The sequence below is a fragment of the Pongo abelii genome, chromosome 21 (assembly GCF_028885655.2).
Source record: "Pongo abelii isolate AG06213 chromosome 21, NHGRI_mPonAbe1-v2.0_pri, whole genome shotgun sequence".
In the NCBI taxonomy this organism is placed as follows: Eukaryota; Metazoa; Chordata; class Mammalia; order Primates; family Hominidae; genus Pongo; species Pongo abelii.
In genome coordinates, this window is record NC_072006.2 from 36,884,668 (window position 1) to 36,908,748 (window position 24,081).

Below are 24,081 nucleotides of genomic sequence, written 5' to 3' on the forward strand. Positions count from 1 at the left end.
ATCCACCTTTTGTGTAATCCACTTTTGTGTAATACACTTTTGTGTAATCCACCTTTGACTTCCCAAAGTGCTGGGATTACAGGCATGAGTCATTGTGCCTGGCTGAAGTCAGGTGTTTTAAAGAATTACATACTAAATAGTACAAGAAAAACATTTTTTAAAAAAGGCAAAAAAGGCCAGGCACAGTGGCTCATGCTTGTAATCTCAGCACTTTTGGAGGCTGAGGTGAGTGGAACACCAGAGGTCAGGAGTTTGAGACCACCCTGGCCGACATGGTAAAACACTCTCTTGACCAAAAAAAAAAAAAAAAAAAAAAAAAGCCTGGCGTAGTAGTGTGTGCCTGTAATCCCAGCTACTCAGGAGGCTGAGGCAGGAGAATCACTTGAACCCAGGAGGTGGAGGTTGCAGTGAGCCGAGATCGTGCCACTGCACTCGAGCCTTGGCGACAGAGAAAGACTGCCTCTGAAAAAAAAATAAATCAGTAAAATAAAAAGGGGGGCCGGGCGCGGTGGCTCATGCCTGTAATCCCAGCACTTTGGGAGGCTGAGGCGGGTGGATCACGAGGTCAGGAGATCGAGATCATCCTGGTTAACACAGTGAAACCCCGTCTCTACTAAAAATACAAAAAATTACCCGGGCGTGGTGGCGGGCGCCTGTGGTTCCAGCTACTCAGGAGGTTGAACAAGGAGAATGGCGTGAACCCAGGAGGCAGAGCTTGCAGTGAGCCGAGTTCGTGCCACTGCAGTCCAGCCTGGGCTACAGAGCGAAACTCCATCTAAAAAAAAAAAAAAAAAAAAAAAAGGGGGCCGGACGCAGTGGCTCATGCCTGTAATCACAGCACTTTGAGAGGTCAAGGTGGGTGGACTGCCTGAACTCAGGAGTTCGAGACCAGCCTGGGCAACACAGTGAAACCCCGTCTCTACTAAAATACAAAAAATTAGCTGGGCGTGACAGCATGGGCCTGTAATCCCAGCTACCTGGGAGGCTGAGACAGGAGAATCGCTTGAACTCAGGAGGCGGAGGTTGCAGTGAGCAGAGACTGTGCCATTGCACTCCAGCCTGGGCGACAGAGCAAGACTCTGTCTCAAATAAATACATTAATAAAATAAAATAAAATGCCAAAAAAGATCAGTACTTTACAAAGCTTTTAATTGACTCTCCCCCTGCCAAAAAGAAAAAAAGAAACCAAAAAGTTCCCATTAACTATGCTTCACAGATACTGGTTAAGCAAGTTTCTTTACTGTAGGACTTTTCAGAACCTGAGATGTGTCAATGTGTGCTTGAATCTCCAGGGTTCCAAGGCTCGGGTTGTGGGGAGAGTATTTCTGACTCTGGACACACCAATTTGAGGAAGATTGATCTGGTGGTTTCTTGAGGCCACTTCAGCTCTAACAAACTGTACTTCTACACTAAGAGCTTCTGGCACAGGCAGGACCAGGCTAAAGGAAGAGGACACTGATGAGGGCCTGGAGGCTCTTACATTGCAGATTAGATTAGGAAAGGCCTTGAATGCCAAACTGAGGCCTACAGACTTCATTACGCAAGGTAAACAGTTGAGAGGAGCAGCATGATCCAAGTTGTGCTGTAGTAAGTATGCTCCAAGGCAAACTGGAGTCTAGATGGGAGAATGGAGGTGGAGATGTAACTGCCATAACTAGGCATGAAGGGCTAAGAAACTGTTCTGGGATGGCAGCCTTTGGGACTAGAAAGAAGGGATGCACAAAGACAAAGGATAAGAAGGGGCCAGGAAGGCCGGGAGCAGTGGCTCACACCTGTAATCCCAGCACTTTGGGAGGCCAAGGTGGGGTGGATCACCTGAGGTCAGGAGTTCGAGACCAGCCTGGCCAACAAGGTGAAACCCCATCTCTAATGAAAATACAAAAAATTAGCCAGGCGTGGTGGCGGGTGCCTGTAATCCCAGCTACTCAGGAGGCTGAGGCAGAATTGCTTGAACCTGGGAGGCGGAGGTTGCAGTGAGCCAAGATGGCGCCATTGCACTCCAGCCTGGGCAACGAGAGCAAAACTCCATCTCAAAAAAAATAAAATAATAAAACTAAGAAGGCTTTGGGACATTAACTAGCCCAGACATACATTCACATACTCATTATTAGGTAAAAGTTTTATCCCATAATTTGACATAAACGAATAGGACTGAACACTAGCTGCTCTATCAATAAATAAAGGCCATAACAGCTGGGCACAGTAAAACGCCTATAATCCCAGCTACTTGAGAGGTTAAGACAGGAGAATCATTTCAGCCAAGGACTTCCAGACCAGCCTGGGCAACACAGCAAGACCCTGGCTCAACAAAAGCCTCAACAAAACAAAGGTTACAGTTGAGCAAGCACTGTGTTAAGTACTTTACAGGCATTCATCTATTCATTCCTAACACCGCAAGAAGCTGCTATTATTATTCTACTTTTCAGAGTTGAACTCAGGAGGCTGAGGCAGGAGAATTGCTTGAACCCGGGAAGCAGAGGTTGCAGTGCACCGAGATTGAGCCATTGCACTCCAGCCTGGGAGACAAGAGCAAAACTCTGTCTCAGAAAAAGAAAAAGAAAGAAAAATATAGACTAGGCCGGGCATGGTGGTTCATGCCTGTAATCCCAGCATTTTGGGAGGCCAAGGCAGACAGATTGCTTGAGCCCAAGAATCAAGACCAGCCAGGGCAACGTGGTAAAACCTCGTCTCTACAAAAAATACAAAAATTAGCCAGGTGTGTTGGTGCACCGTAGTCCCAGCTACTCAGGAGGCTGAAGCAGAAGAATCACTCAAGCCCTGGAGGTGGAGGTTGTGGTGAGCTATGATGATCAGTCTAGGTGAGACCTCGTCCCAAAATAAATAAATAAATAACAAGAAGGAAAATATAGACTCAACGTCCCCTGGGAGGGTCACAGCATCTCCTAAATTCTATTCAATTCGCTCTGCATGTACTGAGCACCTGCTTTATGCCATTACCTTGCTTCTAACCATGGCTTAGGAAAGAACAAGACTCGCCCCTGAGTTTGAGGAACTCTCTATTAGAGCCATGAGACAGACACATCAGATACAAACAAAACAGCAGGAACAATAGAAACCTGTAAATTAGTACTGACCAAAATGATAGTTACAGATAAAAAACATATCTCAGATGCTGGAAGGGGAGGTCACTGTGAACTCAAGCGATTTGGGAAGGCTTTCTGAGGCAGCACAGGGCTGGAGCTCAAGGCTGAAGACAGGGCTGGAGCTCAAGGCTGAAGACAATCTAACAGGATACAGTTAGGTGCCAGGTGTGGTGGCTTATGCCTGTAATCCCAGCACTTTCAGACTCCAAGGCAGGAGGATCGCTTCGGCCCAGGATCGCTGGAGACCAGCCTGGGCAACATAGGAAGACCCTGACTCTATTTATTTTTAAAATAATAGGCCAGGCACAGTGGCTCACATCTATAATCTCAGGACTTTGGGAGGCCAAAGCAGGCGGATCACCTGAGGTCAGGAGTTCGAGACCAGCCAGACCAACATGGTGAAACCCCATCCCTACTAAAAGTACAAAAAATTGCTGGGCAGGGCAACTCACACCTGTAATCCCAGCACTTTGGGAGGCTGAGGTGGGTGGATTACTTGGGGTCAAAAGTTCAAGACCAGCCTGGCCAACATGGCAAAACTCCATCTTTACTAAAAATAAAAAAAATTAGCCGGGCACAGTGGCTCATGCCTGTAATCCCAGCACTTGGGAGGCCGAGGCAGGCAGATCACCTGAGGTCAGGAGTTCGAGACCAGCCTGACCAACATGGAGAAACATCATCTCTACTAAAAAAAATATATATATATTAGGCAGGTGTGGTGGTGGGCGCCTATAATGCCAGCTACTCAGGAGGCTAAGGCAGGAGAACTGCTTGAACCCGGGAGACGGAGGTTTGCAGTGAGCCAAAATCACGCCACTGCACTCCAGCCTGGGAGACAGAGCAAGATGTTGTCTTAAAAAAAAAAAAAAAAACATTAGCCGAGTGTGGTGGCGCACATCTGTAGTCCCAGCTATTTGGGAGGCTGAGGCAGAAGAATCGCTTGAACACAGGAGGTGGAGGTTGCAGTGAGCCGAGATCATGCCACTGCACTCCAGCCTGGGCAACGGAGTGAGAATCCATCTCAAAAAAAAAAAAGAAAATAAATAACAAATAATAAAAATAAAAATACAACTACAAAAAACTAGCCAGGTATGGTGGTGCATGCCTGTAGTTCCAGCTACTCGGGAGGCTGAGGAAGGAGAATTGCTTGAACCTTGTCGACAGAGTTTGCAGTGAGCCAAAATCTTGCCACTGTACTCTAGCCTGGGTGACAAGCAAAACTCTTGTCTCAAAAAAAAAAAAAAAAGGATACAGTGTGGTGGGGTGAGGAAGACAGGGAAGACTGGGGACAGGGACACTAGACAGAGATCTCCTGAAAATAGTGCCCATAACAGGTGTTTGGTAGACAGGTCTCAGCCCTCAGATAAACCCATTTCCAAAGATGAAGGCCAGAGAATGAGAATAATGACTTATGGTTCTGGCCGGGTGTGATGGCTCATGCCTGTAATCCCAGCGCTTAAACTCCTGGTCAGGAGTTCAAGACCAGCCTGGCCAACATGGTGAAACTTGGTCTCTACTAAAAATACAAAAATTAGACAGGCATAGTGGTGGGTGCCTGTAATCCCAGCTACTCAGAAGGCTGAGTCAGAAGAATCACTTGAACCCGGGAGGTGGAGGTTGCAGTGAGCCGAGATCGTGCCACTGCACTCCAGCCTGGGTGACAGAGTGAGACTCCATCTCAGGAAAAAAAAAAAAAGACTTGGCCGGCGCAGTGGCTCACGCCTGTAATCTCAGCACTTTGGAAGGCTGAGGCAGGTGGATCACGAGGTCAAGAGATCGAGACCATCCTGGCCAACACGGTGAAACCCCATCTCTACTAAAAAATACAAAAAATTAGCTGGGCATGGTGGTGGGCACCTGTAGTCCCAGCTACTCGGGAGGCTGAGGCAGAATGGCGTGAACCTGGTAGGCAGAGCTTGCAGTGAGCTGAGATCACGCCACTGTGCTCCAGTCTGGGTGACATAGCAAGACTCCATCTCAAAAAATAATAATAATAATAATAATAATAATAATAATAAAGACTTGTGGTTCTGCACTTTAGGCACCATGTTGGTCAGGCTGGTCTCAAAGTACTCGCATTTGTGAGTAAGAAGAGGTTGTAAGGATGTTCACTGTGGCATTGTTTGTAAGGGTGAGATATGGGAACAACAGAAATATCCAACAACAGGATATAGATTAACTAAAAGGAGATATATTCAGTCTATGGGATATTACATCCATCTAAAGAATGAAGGTGATGTGGAAAGAGCTCCATGATATATCAGGTATGATGAAAAAATATGAGTTCCAGGACACTTTTTACGGTTTGCTACCATTTATGAAAAACAAAGCTACACGAATGTATATGTTCATTAGTGTACATAAAAATATAAAAGGCCATAGTCCAAAATTATATTGTGATTATCTCTAGGGAGAAAAGTAGGAGGACAGTAAAAGAGGATTTTTACTTTCGACTCTGTATAGCTCTATACCGTTTTTTTTTTTGAGACGGAGTCTCGCTCTGTCGCCCAGGCTGGAGTGCAGTGGAGCAATCTCGGCTCACTGCAAACTCCGCCTCCGGGGATCACACTATTCTCCTGCCTCAGCCTCCAAAGTAGCTGGGACTACAGGCACCTGCCACCATGCCCGGCTAATTTTTTGTATTTTTAGTAGAGATGGGGTTTCACTGTGTTAGCCAGGATGGTCTCAATCTCCTGACCTCGTGATCCGCCCATCTTGGCCTCCCAAAGTGCTGGGATTACAGGCGTGAGCCACCACTCCTGACCGCTCTGTACTGTTTTTGAAAGTTTAAAATGAAAATTTATTCCTGCTGGTGCAATGGCTCACACCTGTAATCCTAACACTTTGGGAGGCTGAGGCGGGCAGATCGCTTGAGCTCAGGAATTTGAAACCAGCCTGGCCAGCATGGCAAAACCCCATCTCTACAAATAATAATAATAATAATACAAAAAATAGCCAGGCGTGGTGGTGCATGCCTGTAGTCCCAGCTATGCTGGAGGCTGACGTGGGAGGATCACTTAAGCCAGGGAGGTGGAGGTTGCAGTAAGCTGAGATCATGCCACTGCACTCCAGTGTGAGCAACCGAACAAAAGCCTGTCTCAAAAAAAAAAAAAAAAAAAAAAGTATTCCTATATAAAAAGACTTTGGCTGAGTACAGTGGCTCATGTCTGTAATCCAGCACTTTGGGGAGCCGAGGCGGGTGGATCATGAGGTCAGGAGTTCAAGACCAGCCTGGCCAACATAGTGAAACCCCATCTCTACTAAAAATACAAAAATTAGCCAGGCATGGTGGCACTTGCCTGTGCCTGTAAGCTACTCGGGAGGCTGAGGCAGGAGAATCGCTTGAACCTGGGAGGCAGAGGTTGCAGTGAGCCAAGATTCCGCCACTGCACTCCAGCCTAGGCGACAGAGCGAGACTCCGTCTCAAAAAAACAAACAAAAGACTTCAAGGCCAGGCGCAGGGACTCACTCCTGTAATCCTAACACTTTGGGAGGCCGAGGTGGGTGGATCACCTAAGGTCAGGAGTTTGAGATCAGCCTCTCCAACATGGTGAAACCCTGTCTCTACTAAAAATACAAAAAATTAGCTGGGTGTGGTGGTGGGCACCTGTAATCCCAGCTACTTGGGAGGCTGAGGCAGGAGAATCACTTGAACCCAGGAAGCGGAGGTTGCGGTGAGCCAAGACCGCGCCATTGCACTCCAGCCTGGGCAAAAAGATTGAAACTCCATCTCAAAAACAAAACAAAACAAAAAAACCCTCAAATTCTTATCGAGTCATGACAGCAAAGAAGGCAAGAATCACAAAAACATGAGGCTCAGAAAATTTCACAGTTGAAAATCTCTGGAATGTTCTGGTTCAAGCCCCCAGAACCTCAGGACCACAATACAGGGCAAAGGGAAGAACCTTCACTAAGATATAGGAAGGTGCCGAACAGAAGCAAACAAATTAAACCCCCAACTTCTAATACACTTGAACTGAAGCTGGGCATGGTGGCTTATACCTATAATCCCAGCACTTTGGGAGGCCAAGGCAGGAGGACAGCTTGAGCTAGGAGTTTGAGACTAGCCTGGGTAACACAGAGAGACTCTGTCTCTACACACAAAAAACATTAGCCAGGCAGGGTGGTGCACACCTGTGGTCCCACTACTTGGGGGGTTGAGGGAGGAGGATCACTTGAGCCTAGGAGTTTGAGGCTGAAGTGAGCTATGACTGCACCACTGTATTCCAGCTTGGGCAACAGAGCAAGACCCTGTCAAAAAAAAAAAAAAAAAATGCTTCATTTAAAAAAATTATTAGATTCAGGCCGGGCACGGTGGTTCACGCCTGTAATCCCAGCACTATGGGAGGCCGAGGCGGGCAGATCATGAGGTCAAGGGATCACGACCATCCTGGCCAACATGGTCTCTACTAAAAATAAAAAAATTAGCTGGGCATGGTGGCGTGTGCCTGTAATCCCAGCTACTCGGGAGGCTGAGTAGGAGAATCACTTGAACTCGGATGGCAGAGGTTACAGTGAGCCAAGATTGCACCACTGCACTTCAGCCTGTCAACAGAGAGAGACTCTGTCTCAAAAAAAAAAAAAAAAAAAAGTATTAGATTCAAGGGACATTGTCAAATTGCTATAAAAGGTTCCAAATGCTTATTCTCAATTTCTGTCCTTATTATAGAGAGGACAAGAGGACATTCTGGGGACATAATCCAAGATGCATACTGAACTTTTGAGCTGTGCTGCACCACAGCGCACTACTATTCCACTATACTGTGTTCACCTGTTACGTGGGCTACCTCTGGAGACAGAGTCCCACCTACGTCTGGCTCATTACCAAATGCTCTGGCTTGGTCCATGGAGCATGCTTCAATGACTCCATGGACTAAAGGAATGTTCAAGTTAATGTCTCTGGCCACAGCTGCTAAGACAGGTTACTCACCATTTGGAACCAGAAGGAGGCTTTTCACGATGCTTCTGAGGGAGCCAAGACTGATCTGATTGGTGGTGGCAAATTCAGAGAGCTGAGCCAGAAACCTTTCCACCTGCAGAGAGAGAACAGTGAAAACCCGGGCCTTTACTTTCTAAGCATCTCAGGGACCATGGACCCACTCTCCCTAACACAGAATGTTTTATTTACCTCTTTTGGCTCAGTTAGGAAGTGGAAAAGCACCTCTGTCAGGGCTGAGAACTGCTGTGAAAAAAACACAGAACATCAGTACAATTTCTACTCCTGGGTCAGCATGCCCCACCCCAGGCAACTGCAGAGCCTTGAGAGGGAAGAACAGTAACAGCCAAGTGTTATGCCTGTTCTGATCATCCTACAGTTACAAATGTTCACAATACCCACCACCAGTGTCAATATACCTGTGTCACTACATCATCTGAAAAACACATTTATTGGGATACTTAGCAGACATGTATTGAGAGACTGTAAGCATACGCACTCAGATGCACACATATATCTCTAGGACACAGACACACACAGACATACACACACACACACACACACACACACACACACACGCGCACAAAGGGGAAATCATCAGAAAATTAAAAGCGGTTACCACTTTTAACCACTGGATGATTTTTATTTTCTTCTGTTTTACCTATCCATATTTTCTTTTTTTTTTTTTCTTTCCCTGAGACAGGGTCTCTCTGTCGCCCAGGCTGGAATGCAGTGATGCAATCTCGGCTCACTGCAACCTCTGCCTCCTGGGGTCAAGTGACCCTCCCACCTCAGCCTCCAGAGTAGCTGGGACTACAGGCACATGCCACCATACCCAGCTAATTTTTTTTTTTTAAGTGTAGAGACAGGGTCTCACTTTGTTGCCCAGGATGGTCTCAAACTCCTGGGCTCAAGTGATCTACCCACGTCAGCCTCCCAAAGTGCTGGAATTACAGGCATAAGCCATGCACCTGGCCTCATATTTTCTTGGGCTCCCCCCACCCATAAACATCTCGTTACTTGTGTAAGACAACAATAAATTGTAACACTTTATTATGCACCCAGAACAGATGCTTACAGTTTTGTGTGGCTTAATCTTTTCTCTTTACTGGTAATGTGTTGTTAGGAACCGAATGTTTGTTGTCTCCCCAAAATTCATATATTGAAGCCCTAACTTCCACTGTGACAATATTTGAAGACAGGGCCTGTTAGATGATAAAGGTTAAATGAGGTCATAAGAGTGAGACCCTAAACCCATAGGGCTGGGGGCCCTTATTTTGATTTTATTTTATTTTTTAGATGGAATCTCACTCTGTCACCCAGGCTGGAGTGCAGTGGTGTGATGTTGGCTCACTGCAACCTCCACCTCCCGAGTTCAAGCAATTCTCCTACCTCAGCCTTCCGAGCAGCTGGGATTACAGGTGCCTGCCACCACACCTGGATAATTTTTGTATTTTTAGTAAAGATGGGTTTTACCATATTGGCCAGGCTGGTCTCGAACTCTTCACCTCAAGTGATCCACCTGCCTCGGCCTCCCAAAGCGCTGGGATTATAGGTATATAATCCGAGCCTAGGGCTGGGGCCCTTATAAGAAGAGGAAGAGGCCAGGTGCAGTGGCTCATGCCTGTAATCCCAGCATTTTGGGAGGCCAAGATGGGAGGATTGCTTGAGACTGTGAGTTTGAGATCTGCCTGGGCAACACAGCAAGACCTCACCTCTTGAAAAAAAAAAAAAAAAAAAAAAAAGGAAAGAGGGAGTCATCTACAAGCCAGGAATCACACTGGCTGGCACTTGATCTTGTACTTCCAAGCAAGCAGAACTGTTAGAAATAAATGTCTGGGCTGGGCATAGTGGCTCACACCTGTAATCCCAGCACTTTGGGAGGCTGAAGTGAGTGGATCATGAGGTCAGGAGTTTGAGACCAGCCTGGCCAGCATAGTGAAACCCTGTCTCTACTAAAACAAAAAAACAAAAAAAAAATTAGCCGGGCGTGGTGGTGTGTACTTGTAATCCCAGCTACTCGGGAGGCTGTGGCAGGAGACTCACTTGAACCCAGGAGGCAGGGGTTGCGGTGAGCTGTGATCATGTCACTGCACACCAGTCTGGACGACAGATCGAGACTCTGTCTCAAAAAAAAGAAAGAAAGAAAGAAAGAAATGTCTGCTGTTGGAGCCAACCAGTCTATGGTATTTTGCCTTAACAAAATACCAGCTGCCCAGGTATTTTGTTATGGCAGCCTGAGCTGACTGAGACACAGATCATTACTTTCTCACGTCCCTCCCTGTGAACAGTGTGTATGGGCTGGACGCGGTGGCTCACGCATGTAATCCCAGCACTTTGAGAGGCCGAGGTTGGCGGATCATTTGAGGTCAGGAGTTCAAGACCAGCCTGACCAACATGGTGAAACCACGTCTCTACTAAGAATACAAAAATTAGCCAGGCGTGGTGCTGCGTGCCTGTAATCCTAGCTACTCGGGAGGCTGAGGCAGAAGAATTGCTTGAACCTGGGAGGCGGAGGTTGCAGTGAGCGGAGATCGTGCCACTGCACTCCAGCCTGGGTGACAGAGCGAGACTCTGTTTCAAAAAACAACAACAACAACAACAAAAAGCCCACTGTGTATGGCACAGTGGGGAAAACCAGGATGCCAGGGTTTAAAAGACCCAGTTCAATCAGTGTTCTCCGTTGACTACTCTTGTGAATTTGGTCAAGCCATTTAGCATCTGTGTCCCAGTCCCCACGAGGAAAACAAACGTAAGAATACACAGCTTCCAATACTAACAGTAACACATGCAGAGCCTCTAGCACAGAGCCAGGCTGGACGCTAAACAAATGGTAGCTACAGTTAGAGCCATGAGAGTCACTATACCATTTGATTCACCTTCTAGAAGCAATATACAAAAAAAGAAAAAGATTATAGGCAGATACTTCAGCTTAAAACCCCCAAAGTTATATGTGTAGTATGTTAAATGCACCTATCCCTTCTGCTATGACATATTAAACTCTACACATCTGTCAGGGCTCTGTATTATTTTATTGAAAAATTTATTCTATTTTAAAAGAAAACGAAACTGGGTGTGGTGGCTCATGCCTGTAATCCCAGCACTCTGGGAGGCCAAGGTGAGAGGATTGCTTGAGGCCAGGAATTCGAGACCAGCTTGGGCAATCTGCATAAAAAAATTTAAAAATTAGCCAGGCAAGGTGGCATGCTCCTGTAGTCCTAGCTACTCAGGAGGCTGAGGCAGGAGGATTGCTTCAGCCCAGGCATTCCAAGCTGCAGTGAGTTATGATCACACCACTGAACTCCAGCCTGTGTGACAGAACAAGATCCTAGCTCAAAAAATAAAAATAAATTAGTCAGGCGTGGTGGTATGCACCTGTAGTTCTAGCTACTCTGGAGGCTGAGGTGGAAGGATTGCTTGAGCCCAGGTGCTTGAGGCTGCAGCAAACTATGATTGCGCCACTGCAATCCAGCCTGAGCAACAGTGCAAGAATGTGTTATTGATCCCTCATCCCTATCTCTCCCTTCCCAAGCCCTCCTTATCCTCCAAAGCCCTGCCAAGAAACCATGACACTCCCAACAAGAAAGGGACCTACCCAGATTCTCAACTTCTGAGGCTCCCTGGGGCCACCTAGAATTTTCAGCTCTGATAAGGAACACAAACATGTCTTAGAAGAGAAGGTTCCTTATATGGCACTGCAGCTTCACAGCAACTTAAATATTGTAAGTGCACAGTAAGTATTTGCTGAATAAATCTTTCCTAAACACTCCCCCCATGCTTTGCCTTTGCAATTGCATAGGTGCCTCCCTCTGGAATGCTCACCCACACATGGCTATTTATGCATGCATCTCAAAATCTTAAGGATTCTCCCCAGTAAACTTAGGAAGAGATGCACAAGGTCATTCCAGACTAGAGAAATGCAAATCAGTAAAAACAGAAGATATTATTTTTCACTTATCAGATCTGCAAACCCAAAAGTTTGACTAGGACACCAGTGCTGATGAAAGTACAAGGAAGCAGACAGGTTCCTGCATGACTGATGATAGGATACACTGGGGTGACTTTTCTAGAGGGCAATTTCACAATGTGCATCTAACTCGTACTTTTTTGAGGCAGAGTCTGGCTCTCTCGCCCAGACTGGAGTGCAGTGGCGCAATCACGGCTCACTGGAGCCTCCAACCTCTTGGGTTCAAAGCAATCCTCCCACCTCAGTCTCCTGAGTAGCTGAGATTACAGGCACACGCCACCACATCCACATTGGGCTAATTTTTTTATATTTTGTAGAGACAGGGTCTCACAATGTTGCCCCAGCTCATCTGGAACTCCTGGGCTCAAGCAATCCTCCTGCCTCACCCTCCCTAAGAACTGGGATTATAGGTATGACCGACCACACCCAACCGGCATCAAATTTTTAAATGATTATACCCCTCGACCTAGTAATTCCATTCCATGAAGTATATCCTTTAGGTATGTTCCAAAAAGTAAATGTTTTGGCAAGTTACAGTGGCTCATGCCTGTAATGCCAGCACTTTGGGAGGCAGAGGCAGGAGGACCGCTTGAGCCCAGGAGACAAGCATTATGTTCAGGCAACATAGTGAGAGCCCATCTCTACAAATCATAATAATACATTTAAATTTAAAAAGAAAAGAAGAGGCCTGGCGCGGTGGCTCAAGCCTGTAATCCCAGCACTTTGGGAGGCTGAGGCGGGCGGATCATGAGGTCATGAGATCTAGACCATCCTGGCTAACATGGTGAAACCCCGTCTCTCAACTCTCTACTAAAAATACAAAAAAATTAGCCGGTCTTGGTAGCGGGCACCTGTAGTCCCAGCTACTCCGGAGGCTGAGGCAGGAGAATGGTGTGAACCTGGGAGACGGAGCTTGCAGTGAGCCGAGATCACGCCACTGCACTCCAGCCTGGGCGACAGAGCGAGATTCTGTCTCAAAAAAAAAAAAAAAAAAAAAAAGAAAGAAAGAAAAAAGAAGGTCAGATGCGGTGGCTCACATCTGTAATCCCAGCACTTTGGAGGCTGAGGCGGGCGGATCACCTGAGGTCAGGAGCTTGAGACCAGCCTGGCCAACATGGCGAAACCCCGTCTCTACTAAAAATACAAAAATTAGCTGGGCATGGTGGCGGGCGCCTGTAATCCCAGCAGAATTACTTGAACCCGGGAGGCGGAGGCTACAGCGAGCTGAGATTGTGCCACTGCACTCCAGCCTGGGCAACAGAGTGAGACTCCATCTCAAAAAAAAAAATGCAGTAGATCTGTTTGAAGGGAGAAAATAGTCAGGATACATTGTTCAGTTTAAAAAACAGCAACAACAAAACAGGCCAGGCACGGTGGCTCACGCCTGTAATCCCGGCACTTTGGGAGGTTGAGGCGGGGGGATAACCAGAGGTCAGGAGTTTGAGACCAGCCTGGCCAACTTGGCCAAACCCCGTCTCTACTAAAAATTCAAAAATGGCCTGGTGCAGCGGCTCACGCCTGTAATCCCAGCACTTTGGGAGGCCGAGGTGGGCAGATCACCTGAGGTCAGGAGTTTGAGACCAGCCTAGCTAACATGGTGAAACCCTGTCTCGACTAAAGAAACAAAAAATTAGCCGAGTGTGGTGGCATGTACATATTGGGAGCTAATTGGGAGGCTGAGCTAATTGGGAGGCTGAGGCAGGAGAATTGCTTGAACCTGGGAGGTGGAGGTTGCAGTGAGCCGAGATTGCACCATTGCATTCCAACCTGGGCGACAGGGCAAGACTCCATCTCAAAAAAAAAAAAAATTTAGCCAGGTGTGGTGGTGTGCGTCTATAATCCCAGCTACTTGGGAGGCTGAGGCAGGAGAATCGCTTGAACCTGGGAGGCAGAGGTTGCAGTGAGCCGAGATCGCACCATTGCATTCCAGCCTGGGCGACGAGTGGAAATCCTTCTCAAAAAAAAAAAAAAAAAAAGGCCGGGCGCGGTGGCTCATGCCTGTAATCCCAATACTTAGGGAGGCCAAGGCGCGCAGACCACGAGGTCAGGAGACGGAGACCATCCTGGCTAGGGTGAAACCCCATCTCTACTAAAAATAAAAAAAATAAAATTAGCCAAGCATGGTAGGGGGCGCCTATAGTCCCAACTACAGGGGAGGCTGAGGCAGGAAAATGGCATGAACCCGGGAGGCGGAGCTTGTGGTGAGCCCAGATCACGCCACTGCACTCCAGCCTGGGCAACACAGCGAGACTCCGTCACAAAAAAAAAAAAAAAAAAAGTGCCGTGCCTCACGCTTGTAATCCCAGCACTTTGGGAGGCCAAGGCGGGTGGAACCCAAGGTCAGGAGTTCAAGACCAGCCTGGCCAAGATGGTGAAACCCTGTCTCTACTAAAAATACAAAAATTAGCCGGACATGGTGGCACGCGCCTGTAATCCCAGCTACTCAGGAGGCTGAGGCAGAGAATTGCTTGAACCCGGGAGGTGGAGGTTGCAGTGAGCCCAGATCACGCCACTGCACTCCAGCCTGGGTGACAGAGCTTAACTCCGTCTCAAAACAAACAAACCAAAAAAAACCCAGCAAGATGAAGAAAAAATATATACAGAATGATCCATTTTCTATATATATATAAACATTCAAAGCCAGAAATGGGAGGATCACTTGAGCCTAGATGTTCAAGGTCACTAGGGGCAGCATACTAAGACCTCATCTTTAAAAAATAAAAATAAGGCCAGGCACAGCGGCTCACGCTTGTAATCCCAGCACTTTGGGAGGCCGAGGATGGCAGATCAACCTAAGGTAAGGAGTTCAAGACCATCCTGGCCAACATAGTGAAACCCCATGTCTACTAAAAATACAAAAATTAGCCAGGTGTGGTGGCATGCACCTGTAGTCCCAGCTACTCGGGAGGCTGAGCCAGGAGAATGGCTTAAACCCAGGAGGCAAAGGTTGCAGTGAGCCAAGATTGTGCCATTGCAGTCCAGCTTGGGCAACACAGTGAGACTCCATCTCAAAAATAAAATAAAATAAAAATAAGAAAACATGGCCAGGCACTGTGGCTCACGCCTGTAATCCTAGCACTTTGGGAGTCTGAGGAAGGTGGATCACCTGAGGTCAGGAGTTCAAGACCAGACTGGCAAACATGGTGAAACCCCCTTCTACTAAAAATATAAAAAATTAGCTGGGCATCGTGGTGAGCGCCTGTAATCCCAGCTACTTGGGAGGCTGAGGCAGAAGAACTGCTTGAACCCGGGAGGCGGAGGTTGCAGTGAGCCAAGATTGCGCCATTGCACTCCAGCCTGGGCAACGGCACAAGACTCAAAAAAAAATTTTTTTTAAAGGATACTCATATATATGCTGCCAAATTAAGACTTTCTTTCTATAAAAATAAGTAAGAAACTATTTTTTTTTGTTTTTTGAGACAGAGTCTCTCTGTGTCACCCAGGCTGGAGTGCAGTGGTGCGATCATGGCTCACTGCAACCTCCGCCTCCTGGGTCTGAGTGATTATCCTGCCTCAGCCTCCTGAGTAGCTGGGATTATAAGCGTGCACTACCATGCCTGGCTAATTTTTGTATTTTTAGTGGAGACAGGGTTTCACCATGTTGGCCAGGCTGGTCTTAGACTCCTGGCCTCAAGTGATCCACCTGCCTCGGTTTCCCAAAGTGGTTGGATTACAGGCGTGAGTCACTGTGACCGGCTGTAAGAAACTATTAAAATGATTTCTAGAGATAAGAAAAATAAATATTTTATTTTTAAGAGATGGGGGTCTCACTCTTTCACTCAGGCTGGAGTACAGTGGGGTGATCATCATAGCTCACTGCAGCTTCCAACTCCTAGGCTCCTGCCTCAGCCTCCTGGGTTGCTCTGGGATTACAGACATGCTGTACCATACCTAGCTTATTTCACTTTGATATCTTTGTGTACTGTTTGAATTTCCTGTCTGTTACTTTCATTTCCAGCTTGGTGAGAGGACTGTGGGCCACTTGCTTGTATTATCCTTAATACTTCTCTGAGTTTACTCTCATTCTAAAATGATTAACTTAAAATCCTGCCTATTCGCAGACTCCACATTGCCTAGGACTGGCCACGGGCATCAGAGGGCACATCTATGTGCAATTTGGTACTATCTGCTTCTTCATTTTATTACCTGCTGTAGAAGATCACAACTTCCCCAGGACAAAAGGCCTTGACCATCAAATCTTCCTAAGTCCTACCAGGTTTAGTGGCTATTTGGTTTATTGTAGGCATTCAGGTAAACACCCACTGAATGAGCAATAAATGTTAAAGACAAGGTTCACACAATGATTCGTTTACTCCTTGAGGCCTACACCTCAGAATTCAAAATAAATTCAGCTAACAGAGTACGTACTTGGAGAAGTCCGATTATCCAACAAAAGACAGAGAAATGGGCCAAACGACTCATGTAAGTTGCTTATTAGGAGAAAGGTTTAAGGTTTCTGTATTAACAATAAAGGTAGCTGGGCCTGGTGGCTCACACCTGTAATCCCAGCACTTTGGGAGGCTGAGGCGGCCGGATCACGAGGTCAGGAGATCGAGACCATCCTGGCTAACACGGTGAAACCCCGTCTCTACTAAAAATACAAAAAATTAGCCAGGCATGGTGGCACATGCCTGTAATCCCAGGTACTCAGGAGCCTGAGGCAGGAGAATCGCTTGAACCCAGGAGGCGGAGGTTGCAGTGAGCTGAGATCACACCACTGCACTCCAGCCTGAGTGACACAGCGAGACTCTGACTCAAACAAACAAACAAACAAACAAACAACAACAACAAAAATAAAGGTAAAGGTTTACAGTATGTTTCAAGGTTAGAAAATGAGTCAATTCCTGGGGGTGATGGCTCACACCTGTAATCCCAGCAATTTGGGAAGCCACAGTGGGTATATCACTTGAGCCCAAAGTTCTAGACCAGCCTGGGCAACATGGCAAAACTCCATTTCTTCAAAAAATACAAAAATTAGCCAGAGCTGGGTGCCATGGCTCATGCCTATAATCCCAGCACTTTAGGAGGCTGAGGCAGGTGGATCACCTAAGGTCAGGAGTTCAAGACCAGCCTGACCAACATGGTGAAACCCCGTCTCTACTAAAAATACAAAAAATTAGCTGGGCGTGGTGGCGGGCACCTGTAGTCCCAGCTACTCGGGAGGCTGAGGCAGGAGAATGGTGTGAACGCGTGAGGCAGAGCTTGCAGTGAGCCGAGATTGCACCACTGCACTCCAGCCTGGGCGACAGAGCGAGACTCTGTCTCAAAAAAATATATATATACACACACACATATATATATGTGTGTGTGTATATATATATACACATATGTGTGTGTGTGTGTATATATATATACACATATGTGTGTGTGTGTATATATATGTGTGTGTGTGTATATATATATATATACACATGTGTGTGTGTATATATATATATGTGTGTGTGTGTGTGTGTGTATATATATATATATATGTATATATAGAAGTTTAGCCAGGCGTGAGGGAGGGCACCTGTAATCTCAGCTACTCGGGAGGCTGAGGCAGAAGAATTGCTTGAACCTGGGAGACAGAGGTTGCAGTGAGCTGAGATCGTGCCATTGCACTCCAGCCTGGGCAACAGAGCAAGACTCCATTTCAAAAAAAAAAAAAAAAAAAAATTAGCCAGGCACGGTGGCACATGCCTATAGTCCCAGCTACTAGAAAGGCTGAAGTAGGAGGATTACTTGAGCCTGGAAGGTCGAGGCTGCACTCCAGCCTGGGTGACAGAATGAGACCCTCTCTCAAATTTAAAAAAAGGAAAGAAAGAAAAGAAAATGAGTCAACTCTGGGTGTAGTGGCTCACACCTATAATCCCAGCACTTTGGGAGGCTGAGGTGGGAGGATCCCTTAAGGCCAGGAGGCCCAGACCAACCTAGGCAACATACAGCGACTGTGTTGCTATAAAAAAATTAAAAAATAAAAAATTAGCCTGGTGTGGTGGCACATGCCTGTGGTTCCAGCTACTCAAGAGGCTGAGGCAGGAGGACACCTTGAGCCCAGGAGTTCAAGACTGCAGTGAGCCATTATTGTAACACTGCTCTCAAGCCTTGGCAACAGAGTGAGATCCTGTTTTAAAAAAAAAAAAAAGAAAATGAGTCAAGTGCTGATCTCAAAGGAAGTGGTTTGTATTTTCTATGAATACCAAGCTGGAGGTAATTTTACAGATCATACAATCCAGTATCTTAAAAAAAAAAAAAAAAAGAGAAAAACTTTGTTAGTAGCAGAATCTTTTTTTATTCTCCAAATGGATATCTTCCAGAGAACACTGATATATTAACAAGTAAAAGCTAAGCTACCTCCATAGGCTTTGAAGCCAAACATGTGATCCTAAATTCCTGGCTCCATCACTTCCTGGCTGACATTATTTATTTATTTTCTTGAGACAGGGTCTCATTTTCTCACCCAGGCTGGAGTGCAATGCCATGGTCATAGCTCACCGCAGCCTCAAATTTCTGGGCTTAGGGGATTCTCCTGCCTCAGCCACTTAAGTAGCTAGAACTACAGGCACATACCACCACTCTCAGCTAATTTTTAAAACTGTTGGCCAGGTGCGGTGGCTCACGCCTGTAATCCCAGCACTTTGGGAGGCCGAGGTGGGCGGGTTACGAGGTCAGGAGTTCGAGACCAGCCTAGCCAACATGGTGAAACCTCATCTCTACTAAAAATACAAACATGAGCCGGGCGTGGTGGTGCATGCCTGTAGTCCCAGCTACTTGGGAGGCTGAGACAGGAGAATCACTTGAACCTGGGAGGCGGAGGTTGCAGTAAACCAAGATCATGCCATTGCACTACAGCCTGGGCAATACTGAGACTATCTCAAAGAAAAAAAATGTTTTCCTAGAGATGGGGTCTTGCTATGTTGCCCAGGCTAGTCTTGAACTCCTGGCCTCAAGTGATCCCCCTATCTCTGCCTCCCAAAGTGCTTGATTACAGGCATGAGCCACCTTGCCTGGCTTTCTGCATGATTTTATTTATTTATTTATTTGAAACAGGGTCTGGTCTGTTCTCTGGGCTGGAGTGCAGTGGCATAATCATAGCTAACTGCAGCCTCCAATTTCTGACTCAAGTGATCCTCCTACCTAAGCCTCTGGAGTAGCTGGGACCACCGGTGTGTGCCACCATGCCTGGCTAATTTTTTATCTTATTGTAGAGGTGGAGTCTTGCTACGTTGCCTAGGCTGGTCTTGAACTCCTGTCTACATGACTTTAGACAGGTCAATTTATTTCTCTGAACCATCTTTCTTAACTGTAGAATGGGAATAATAATAGTGCCTTCCTTTTAGAGTTGTTATGCATACATTTAAAATGGTGCCTGGCCACATGGTGCATGCTCAATATATTAATATCATATAATAGCTATGTTCATTTAACTGCTCTGTGATTCAGTTTCTTTGTCCATAAAATGTGAATAATAATAAGTGGCTGGGTGCAGTGGCTCATGCCTGTAATTCCATCACTTTGGGAAGCCAAGATGGATCACCAGAGACCATGAGTTCAAGACAAGCCTAGACAACATAGGGAGACCCTGTCTCAATTTAAAATAATAACAGCAACTACCTATAAAAGTGATTGCAAGGACTCAATGAGTTAACATACATAAGCTGGGCGCGGTGGCTCACGCCTGTAATCCCAGCACTTTGGGAGGCTGAGGCGGGCGGATCACGAGGTCAGGAGATAGAGACCATCCTCACTAACTCGGTGAAACCCCGTCTCTACTAAAAATACAAAAAATTAGCAGGGCGTAGTGGCAGGTGCCTGTAGTCCCAGCTACTCAGGAGGCTGAGGCAGGAGAATGGCGTGAACCCGGGAAGCGGAGCTTGCAGTGAGCTGAGATCACGCCACTGCACTCCAGCCTGCGACGGGGCCAGACTCTGTCTCAAAAAAAAAGAAAAGGGCTAATCTACTTTAAGATGTGCTGTAAGTGTAAAACACCAGATTTAGAAAACTTTGTACCAAAAAGTAAAATGTCATTGATATTTGTATATGGGTTAGATATTGACAAATATTTTGATATTGTGGATTTAAGCATGGCATTTTGATCAATGATGAACCATATATAAAATGATGGTCTCATAACATTATAATGGAGGTGAAATATCCCTGTTACCTAGTGATTGTCACAGAAATCCACGCCCAGCCATGTTTGTGTTTTAAGCTATGCGTTACTACAAAAGTGCCAAAAAGTTCAACAAAACCAACCTGGGCAACATGGCAAAACTCTGCCTCTACAAAAAACACAAAAATTAGCCAGGTGTGGTGGCGCGTGCCTATAGTCCCAGCTATTTGGGAGGCTGAGGTGGGAGGATTGCTTGAGCCCAGGAGATCGAGGCTACAGTGAGCAATGGGTGACAGAGCGAGAACCTGCCTCAAAAAAAAAAAAAAAAAAAAAGGTAAGCATTCATGAAGTAAAAAGTTACAGTTGGCCGGGTGCATGGCTCACGCCTATAATCCCAGCACTCTGGGAGTTCGAGGCAGGCAGATCACTTGAGGTCAGGAGTTCGTGACCAGCCTGGCCAACATGGTGAAACCCTGTCTCTACTAAAAATACAAAAATTAGCCAGGCATGGTGGTGCACGCCTGTAGTCCCAGCTACTTGGGAGTCTGAGGCAAAAGAATCACTTGAGCCCAGAAGGCGAAGGCTGCAGTGAGCCAAGATCACACCACTGCACTCCAGCCTGGGTGACAGGAAGACTCCGTCTAAAACAAACAAACAAACAAAACTGACAGTAGGCTAAGGTCAACTTATCAAAAACAGAAAAAAAAATTTTTTTTTTTAGAGATGGGGGTCTCACTATGCTGCCCAGGCTGGAGTGCAATGGCTATTCACAGGTGGAATCACCGTGCACTACAGCCTTGAAATCCTGGGCTCAAGTGATCCTCCTGTCTCAGCCTCCCAAGTAGCTGGGACTACTGTGGTAGCTGTGCCACCATACCCAACTAGAAAGTTTTTTTTATTTTTTGAGACGAAGTCTTGCTCTATTGCCCAGGCTGGAATGCAGTGGTGCAATCGTGGCTCACTGCAACTTTCACCTCTCAGGTTCAAGCGATTCTCCTGCCTTAGCCTCCAGAGTAGCTGGGACTACAAGCGCCCGCCACCACACTCAGCTAATTTTTGTATTTTTAGTAGAGACGGGGTTTCACCATATTGGCCAGGCTGGTGTCAAACTCCTGACCTTGTGATGCACCTGCCTCAGCCTCCCAAAGTGCTAGGATTACAGGTGTGAGCCATGGTGCCCGGCCTAGAAAGTATTTTTCATAAATTTAGTGTAACTTAAGTATACAGGGTTTATAAAGTCTACAATACTGTACAGTAATGTCCTAGGCCTTCACACTCACTCACTGCCTCACCCAGAGCAACTTCCAATCCTGCAAGCGTCGTTCATAGTAAGTACCCTAGGTGTGTTTTTTTTTTAATCTTTTTTTTTTTTTTTTTTTTGAGATAGAGTCTCACTCTGTCACCAGGCTAGAGTGCAGTGGCACGATCTCGGCTCACTGCAACCTCCGCCTCCCAGGTTCAAACAATTCTGCTGCCTCAGCCTCCCAAGTAGCTGCGACTACAGGGGCGTGCCACCACACCCAGCAAATTTTTGTATTTTTAGTAGAGACGGGGTTTCATCATGTTGGCCAGGATGATCTTGATCTCCTGACCTTGTGATCCACCCACCTTGGCCTCCCAAAGTCCTAGGGTAGGTGTGAGCCACTGTGCCCGGCCTATTTTTTATCTTTTATACTGTATTTGTACTGTACCTTTTCTATTTAGATTTGTCTAAACACACAAATATTTACCACTATGTTCCAGCTGCCTATGGTATTCAGTACAGTCACATGCTGTATAGGTTTGTAGCCTAGGAGCAATGGGCTATACCATATATCCTAGTGTGTAGTAGGTTTGTGTAAATAAACTCTAGGATGCTTGCATAAGATGAACTCAGGGCCCGGCACAGTGGCTCACGCCTGTAATCCCAACACTCTGGGATGCTGAGGCAGGCAGATCACCTGAGGTCAGGTGTTCAAGACCAGCCTGGCCAACATGGTCAAACCCCATCTCTACTAAAAATACAAAAATTAGCCGGGCATGGTGGCATGTGCCTGTAGTCCCAGTTACTCGGGAGGCTGAGACAGAGAACTGGTTGAACCCGGGAGGTGGAAGTTGCAGTGACCCGAGATGCGCCACTGCACTCCAGCCTGAGTGACAGAATGAGACTATGTCTCAAAAAAAAAAATTTAATTTCCATTTCTATTTAATTTTTACATGTGGCTACTACAAAATGCAAAGTTAGAAATGTGGCTTGCAAATTTTTCTATTGCATAGCTCAAGCTTAGAACCTTCCTGTTGTTACAAGTTCTAAGTTTGGTTTTTATCTCGCAAGCAGCACTACTGTGTGGGAAGTTGTGGGGGGTATGGAGATGAAAGAGAGGGGCGCTACCTCCTGGGAAGTGACAACCTAATGGGGGAAATAGATGTATCTTCCCAGTGGGGGTGAGAAGTGTCATTCTCACCTATTTCAGCAGCCTTGGTGGTATGAAAAGTCATCCCATCCAGCACAGAAGCAGGATGCCTCCAAGGCTGCCTTGGTTGGCACCTGCAGCCTGAAGGGGGAGAAAAGGGCTTTGCTAGCTCCCCTACCATCAAGGATGGGGACCCCCACTGTACACAGTGTATAAGGTTTCTTTCCATGTGAATCCCAGTGACTCTCCTTAACTGGGTGGAGGTGGAAGGTGTCATCAGCCTTGTCCCAGATCGAGCCCCTCAGGCCCACAGAGCCCCAGTGGGGCCTGGCTATTACTGACACTCATGTCACACTGAGATGTAAGACGGCAGCCCAGGCCGAGCTTCCCCGGGCCCCCTCGGATTCTCGGGCCCTCCCACTCCCCTCAGGCTTACTCGGCCTCCCTGCCAAACATCTATCTCCCTTTGGACCCCACTCCTCCCCAAAACTCCCCACGCCCTTAGTCTGTTCCTTCAGTTCCCCAAACTCCTTCAGCCTCATCTAGACTCCCCTCCGTCCCTCTTCTAGGACCCCAAAAGCTCTCCTCGGCCCCAGGACCCCGCAGACGTCCCGTAGTCCCATCTCTGAGACCCCCACAAAGCCTTTCGGACCCCTCAGGTGGCCCTTAGGCCTCCGGAAATCCCTTGGCTCCCCACACTCTCCTCAGACCCCAGCTCCCCTTAGCCTCGCCCCGAACCCACCTCACACACCCCAAACGCCCACCAGACGCCGCTCTGTCTAGTCTCTCTCAACTCCCGCGCATCCCCCGGACGTCCCCCGCCCCCAGGCCCCGCTCCTGGAATCACCTGGGCCCCGCGCCCCACGCCCTGCCGCCGGGCCCACCTGCGCGCCCAGCTGGTTCAGCTGCTGCATGTCGCCGCCCACGGCCTCGGGCACCGGGTCCTCAGTGCAGTGCAGGCGCCCCATGGCGCGCGCCCCAGCCCCGCAGGTTCCACCGCCGCCGCCGCCCTGCTCAGCTTCCTCCTCCGCTGCCGCTGCCGCCGCCGCCGCCGGCCTCTCCGCGCATCCACAATCGCACTTTCGCCACGGCCGTCGCAGCGCGCTCCTCCCCCGGCCGCCCTGGGCTGTCCGGAGCCGGGGAGCCCTTGCAGGGCCGCGGACACGCGCGGCCGCCGGGCTCCGGGGAGGGGCAGGGGCGGCCCCGGCACCGGCAGACGCGAGGTTTCCCGCCAGCTCTCCCGCTGAGTGACCTTTGGGTACGGCGCTTGGCCTCTCTGAACCTCAGTTTCACCATCTGAGAAAATGATGGCTGGGGTAGCTCCTTAAATGAGTTAAGCCTCCAGAAATGTTTAACGCAGAGACCGGCACACAAGAGGTCTTCAATCAATGGCTAGCTGCTATTATCATCATCACTGTTATTACGCACTCCACAGATATTTATGGCACGCCTACTCGATGCCAGACACTGGGGACAGGGAAGGGAACAAAGCAGGCCAGAGTGTCTCTGGAGAGCTGACATCAGAGTAGAGCACTAGGTCTCAACCTTGGAAGGGCATCAGCATCACCCCAGCATCACCTGGTATTGCC

The 24,081-nt window shown here is 47.5% G+C and overlaps 1 protein-coding gene across 2 annotated transcripts in view; it reads right to left on the reverse strand.

Annotated features, from left to right (window-relative positions):
• COMMD7 (COMM domain containing 7) overlaps nucleotides 1–23,847 on the reverse strand; it is a 38,466-nt gene extending 14,619 nt beyond the window's left edge. The window contains exons 1-3 of one of the 2 annotated variants that reach the window (XM_002830196.6): nucleotides 23,377–23,847; nucleotides 8,233–8,286; nucleotides 8,035–8,137 (exon numbers count right to left, since the gene is read on the reverse strand). In XM_002830196.6, the coding sequence (XP_002830242.2) occupies nucleotides 8,035–8,137; nucleotides 8,233–8,286; nucleotides 23,377–23,460 (241 nt within the window). In that variant the 5' untranslated portion in view covers nucleotides 23,461–23,847. The remainder of the gene's footprint in view (nucleotides 1–8,034; nucleotides 8,138–8,232; nucleotides 8,287–23,376) is intronic. The other variant, XM_024239052.3, reaches the window with a different exon arrangement.
• Nucleotides 23,848–24,081: the final 234 nt, after the last annotated feature.